Source organism: Corapipo altera, unplaced genomic scaffold (genome assembly GCF_003945725.1).
Source record: "Corapipo altera isolate COAL_440 unplaced genomic scaffold, ASM394572v1 223, whole genome shotgun sequence".
Lineage (NCBI taxonomy): Eukaryota > Metazoa > Chordata > Aves > Passeriformes > Pipridae > Corapipo > Corapipo altera.
Genome location: NW_020885074.1, coordinates 317019 through 321507, shown reverse-complemented (window position 1 = coordinate 321507; position 4489 = coordinate 317019). Strand labels below are relative to the sequence as shown.

Sequence of the window (4489 nt, the reverse complement as noted above, 5' to 3'; positions counted from 1 at the left end):
CCCTGTAGATCCCATACAGTCCCCTGTAGATCCCATACAGTCCCCTACAGTCCCATATAGACCCCATACAGACCCCTATAGACTCCCTATAGGTCCCTCCATCGCCCGCCCACAGCCCCCGGTCACGTGTCCCCGCGCGCTGTGTCATGCGCCGATTCGGACGTCACGTGTCGGTGACGTCACGGTCACGTGCCCCCGCCATGCTGTCGCGGCTGCTGAAGGAGCACCAGGCCCGGCAGAGCGAGCGGCGCGAGCTGCAGGGTGAGACCCGCCCCCGTCGCCATGGCGACCGCGACCGCCCCCGCCCACCATTGGCTGCGGGACCTGCCGCTCACCGCGGGCCGGCGTCCCATTGGTTGGCGCGGCTGTCCGTCACGGAGGGGAGCGGGAGGGGAGTGATGTCACGGTGACGTCACGCACGCACATGTTGACGTCATGGGGTTGGGGGCCCCGCCGCCCCTCACGGCCCTGTGTGTGTGTGTGTGTGTGTGTGTGACCCCCCCATCCCCACACAGAGCGGCGCCGAAGGGACGCGATCGCGGCCGCCACGCGCCTCACAGAGGCCCTGGTCGATCACCTCAACGTGGGGTGAGCCCACGACCCCCCGACCCGGACCGGGGACACCCGACCGGGGACCCCCGGATCCCCGACCCCCAAACCACGGCTGGGAATCCCCGCCCCCGACTGAGGACCCCCGGACCCCAAACCACAGCAGGGGGACCCCCAAACCCCCTCTGAGGACTCCCTGAGCCCCAAACCCCTGCCTAGCGGCCCCTGAGCCCCGCAGACCCCCCCTTCCCAGGGACCACCAGCCCCACAGAACCCCCAAGCCCCCAGCTGGGGACCCACCTAGGACCCCCCACCCCCTCACCCCTTCCCCCCCAAAACCCTGCCCGACACACCCTCAGCCCCTCCCAACCCCTCCCCAGCTCTTTGTCCCTTTTTCGGGGCTCCCCCTGCCCTGGGGGTGTCAGGGCAGGACCCCACGGCCCAGCCCCTCCCGTGCCCCCCCAGGGTGGCCCAGGCCTACGTGAACCAGCGCAAACTGGACCAGGAGGTGAAGACCCTGCAGGTGCAGGCGGCCCAGTTTGCCCGGCAGACGGGGCACTGGATCTCCATGGTGGAGAACTTCAACCAGGCCCTCAAGGTGGGGGACCCCTCTCCAAAATCCACAGCCCTTGGGGGGGATCCCACCCCCGACCCACCACGGGGGGTGTCACTCTGGGACACCCCTGGGACTGAGTTGGGGCACTGGGGAATAAGGGGAGGGGGCACTGAGGGGGAGGGAGAGGGGCAGCCTCCAGACCCTTGGGTTTGTGCTGGAGTGGGTGGGCAGCACCCAGGGGTCTTGGGCAGCATCAAGGGGGGCCTGGGTGGCATCCAGGGGGTCCCAGCAGCCCCATGAGGCTGCATCTGCCAGAGGGAGGGACAGAGACCCCCCTTTGAGCCCTCCCTCCACCATGGGACCCCCCCCCAAGTCCCTGGGCCCCCGTGGGACCTCCCCCAAGCCCCCAGGACCCCGTCCCGCAGGAGATCGGTGACGTGGAGAACTGGGCACGGAGCATCGAGATGGACATGAGGACCATCGCCACTGCCCTCGAGTACGTCTACAAGGGGCAGCTCCAGCCCTCCTCCTGCTCCTGAGGGACCCCCGGGACCCCCAGCACCGTGGCTGCTCCCGGCACAGGACAGGGGTCCGACAGCAGCAGCTCCTGGAGCATCCCCGGGACCCCCCGCCCTGGGAGTGGGTGGAATAAAGTGTGGGGAGCTCGGGGGGGGGGAGCTGGGCCAGGCACCGGCAGGACCCTGGTACAGCCCCCCCGGGTCCCCCTAAGCCCCCTCATCCTCCTTAGTGCTTAACTCGGCTCTGAGGCTCCTTTTTCGCTGGGACAAAGGGCCCGTTCTGGGCTCTAAATCCCCCCGGGGGAGGCTCCGGGTGATGCCCCCCCTATTTTCCAGGGCTGGGAGGGCCCTAATCCCCTGGGGGAGGGGGCGGTGCCCCCCATCCCCCCGGGCTGGGAGGGGGTCCCAGGGGTCTCTGTGTTCTCTGGGCAGGGTCTCCTCCATGGGGAGGGTCCCCCCACAAGGTGAGGGGGTCTCCCAGCACCCCCAAAGGTGCCCAAGCCCCCCCTTCCCTGGAGCATCGCAGGGGAGGGAGCTCAGCCCCCCGAGACCTTTGGCCGTGCTGGGCACAGGGAGGAGTGGCCACGTCCCCCCCCAGCTCTCACGGGACCCCCCCACCTCACTCGGCTCAGGCACCGTGGCCAGAGCAGCGCCTGGAGCCCTCTGCCCTCAGGAGGTAGGTGGGGACCCCCCTCTGCACCCCGACCCATGGGGGTCTTCTGCGGGGGTTCTGCCTAGAGAGGGGGTTCTGCCCCAGGGCCAGGTGAGGGGAGTTTGTCCAGTTTGTCCTGCCCGCCCCACCCCCCCCCCCCCCCGGGGTGCAGGACAGCCCCCGGGTGCCCCCCCCCCTTTAGTGACTCCCCCAAACCCGAGGGTGGGAACGGGGGTCCCTCCCACCCCAGCAGGTCCATAACCCCCAACCAGCAACGGAGGGTCCTGACACCCCCAAAACCCCTCAGACGGAGCTCCTGGACGGGGGCACAGCCCCCCCCAGGGCTCCCTCCCCGCGAGGGTGGGTGTGGGGGCAGGTGGGTCGGGGTCCCAGACCTCCCGGTGCAGGACCCCTCCCTGCAGGTCCCCGGGGGGGTCAGAGGGCCCCGGGGGTCGCTCCTGCTGCGGGAGGGGCGCGGTGGGACCTCCCGGAGCCGCCCCGGCGCTGGGTCCGGCCCCGGCGGTGACGCACGGCCGGGTAATCCGGGCTCGGCCGCCCGCGGGCCCGGCCTGGCCGCGGGGAGGTGGGTCAGGGGCCGGGGGGGCTCGAGGGGGGCCGGGGGCACCAAACGCCACCCCGGGGGGACAGGGACGGCCCTGGGGTCACCTGTGTGCCCCAAGCACCTGGGCACTGAGTGCCCCCCTTTGCCCACCGCCCACCTGAGGGGGACCAGACCCCCGGGGGGGGAAGGGGGGTGTCCCCACGTGAGGGGTCGGGGCTCCACTTGGGGAGCAGGGGAGTCCTGGCAGGGGTCCCACAGCCCCCCCTCCCCGCAGGCCGGTAGCACCAGGGCAGGGTGGGGATCCAGCCGAGCTCCACCCGGGCTGCAGGGGGGTCCTGGTGGGGTCCTACAGCCCCCCCGCCCCGCAGGCCCCCCGATGTGGCTGTACGTGGTGCTGGCTGCCCTGGCCTGGGCGCTGGGCTGGCTCGTGAGAGACCACCGGACCCTGCCCTCGGTGAAGGACAAGCACGTTTTCATCACGGGCTGTGACAGCGGCTTCGGCAACCTCCTGGCCCGGCGGCTCAGCCGGAGGGGCTACCGAGTGCTCGCCGCCTGCCTGACCCCACACGGCGCCGAGAGCCTCCAGAGGAGCTGCGGGGGCCACCTCCGGACCACCCTGCTGGACGTGACCCGCTCCGACAGCATCCGCAGGGCCGGGGAGTGGGTGAGGGCAGAGGTGGGAGAGAAAGGTGAGGGCAAGGGGGGCACGCAAGGGGGGCACGGGAGATATGGGGGGACAAGGACCCAGGGAGGGGCTGTGGGGCAGGATTAGGGGTCCCTCACAAGGGTGCAACATGGAGGGGTGTCCCACCAGGGCATCCTAAGGTGAAGGGTGGTGGGGCTGTGGGGAGCCCCAGAGAGGGGCTACAGGATGGGGGGGTCCCAGCAGGGACGGCCGTTGGGCAGGACAGAGGGGAGGGTCCTGCCAAGGCACCCTGGAGACAGGACAGGGGTCCTGAGGGAGGCACAGGGACACGGAGGGAGGGTCCCACCAGGGCACACTGGGGGTGGGGTGGGGGTCCCAGGGGAGATGCCCTGGGGCAGGGCCATGGCAGGGGGACCTCACCCCCTGCCCTCCACAGGCCTGTTCGGGCTGGTGAACAATGCGGGGGTGGCCAACCCGATCGGCCCCACGGAGTGGATGGACATCGAGGACTATCGGCGGGTCATGGCCGTCAACACCTTCGGGGCCATCGAGGTGACGCTGCAGCTGCTGCCGCTGCTCAAGCGGGCGCGGGGCCGGGTGGTCAACACGTCCAGTGTCCTGGGCCGGATCTCGGCCAACGGCGGCGGCTACTGCATGTCCAAGTACTGCGTCGAGGCCTTCTCTGACAGCCTGCGGTGCGTGCCAGGCCCCACCAGCCCTGGAGCCCCCCCACCCACCCCTGACCTCTCCCTATGGGGTCCTGGAGCCCCCCTGACCCACCCATGCCCCCCAGGAGGGACATGTACCACTTTGGGGTCAAGGTGAGCATCGTCGAGCCCGGGTTTTTCAAGACGGCCGTGACCAACCTCGAGGTCCTCGAGGCGTCGCTGCAGCAGCTCTGGGAGCGCCTGGCACCCGAGACACGGCTGAGCTACGGGGAGGACTTCTTCCAAAAATGTGGGTGAGGGGGGGACTTCTTTCAAAAATGGGGGGGGGGGGGGGGGGG

The 4489-nt window shown here is 70.6% G+C and overlaps 2 protein-coding genes across 4 annotated transcripts in view; both read left to right on the top strand.

The window, feature by feature from the left end:
* Positions 1–131: 131 nt before the first annotated feature.
* Positions 132–1860, top strand: BLOC1S1 (biogenesis of lysosomal organelles complex 1 subunit 1). Its single transcript, XM_027669271.1, has 4 exons — positions 132–261; positions 516–588; positions 1015–1147; positions 1531–1860. The coding sequence occupies exons 1-4, from the start codon at positions 147–149 to the stop codon at positions 1642–1644; spliced, it is 435 nt and encodes a 144-aa protein (XP_027525072.1). The 5' UTR covers positions 132–146; the 3' UTR covers positions 1645–1860.
* A 224-nt stretch (positions 1861–2084) lies between these two features.
* The window catches only part of RDH5 (retinol dehydrogenase 5), a 3257-nt gene continuing 852 nt past the window's right edge, over positions 2085–4489 (top strand). The window contains exons 1-4 of one of the 3 annotated variants that reach the window (XM_027669268.1): positions 2085–2299; positions 3206–3526; positions 3920–4178; positions 4277–4444. In XM_027669268.1, coding sequence (XP_027525069.1) covers positions 3214–3526; positions 3920–4178; positions 4277–4444 — 740 coding nt within the window. In that variant the 5' untranslated portion in view covers positions 2085–2299; positions 3206–3213. Of the gene's footprint in view, positions 2300–2841; positions 2859–3205; positions 3527–3919; positions 4179–4276; positions 4445–4489 lie in introns of those variants that run through there. The other 2 variants (XM_027669266.1, XM_027669267.1) reach the window with 2 other exon arrangements.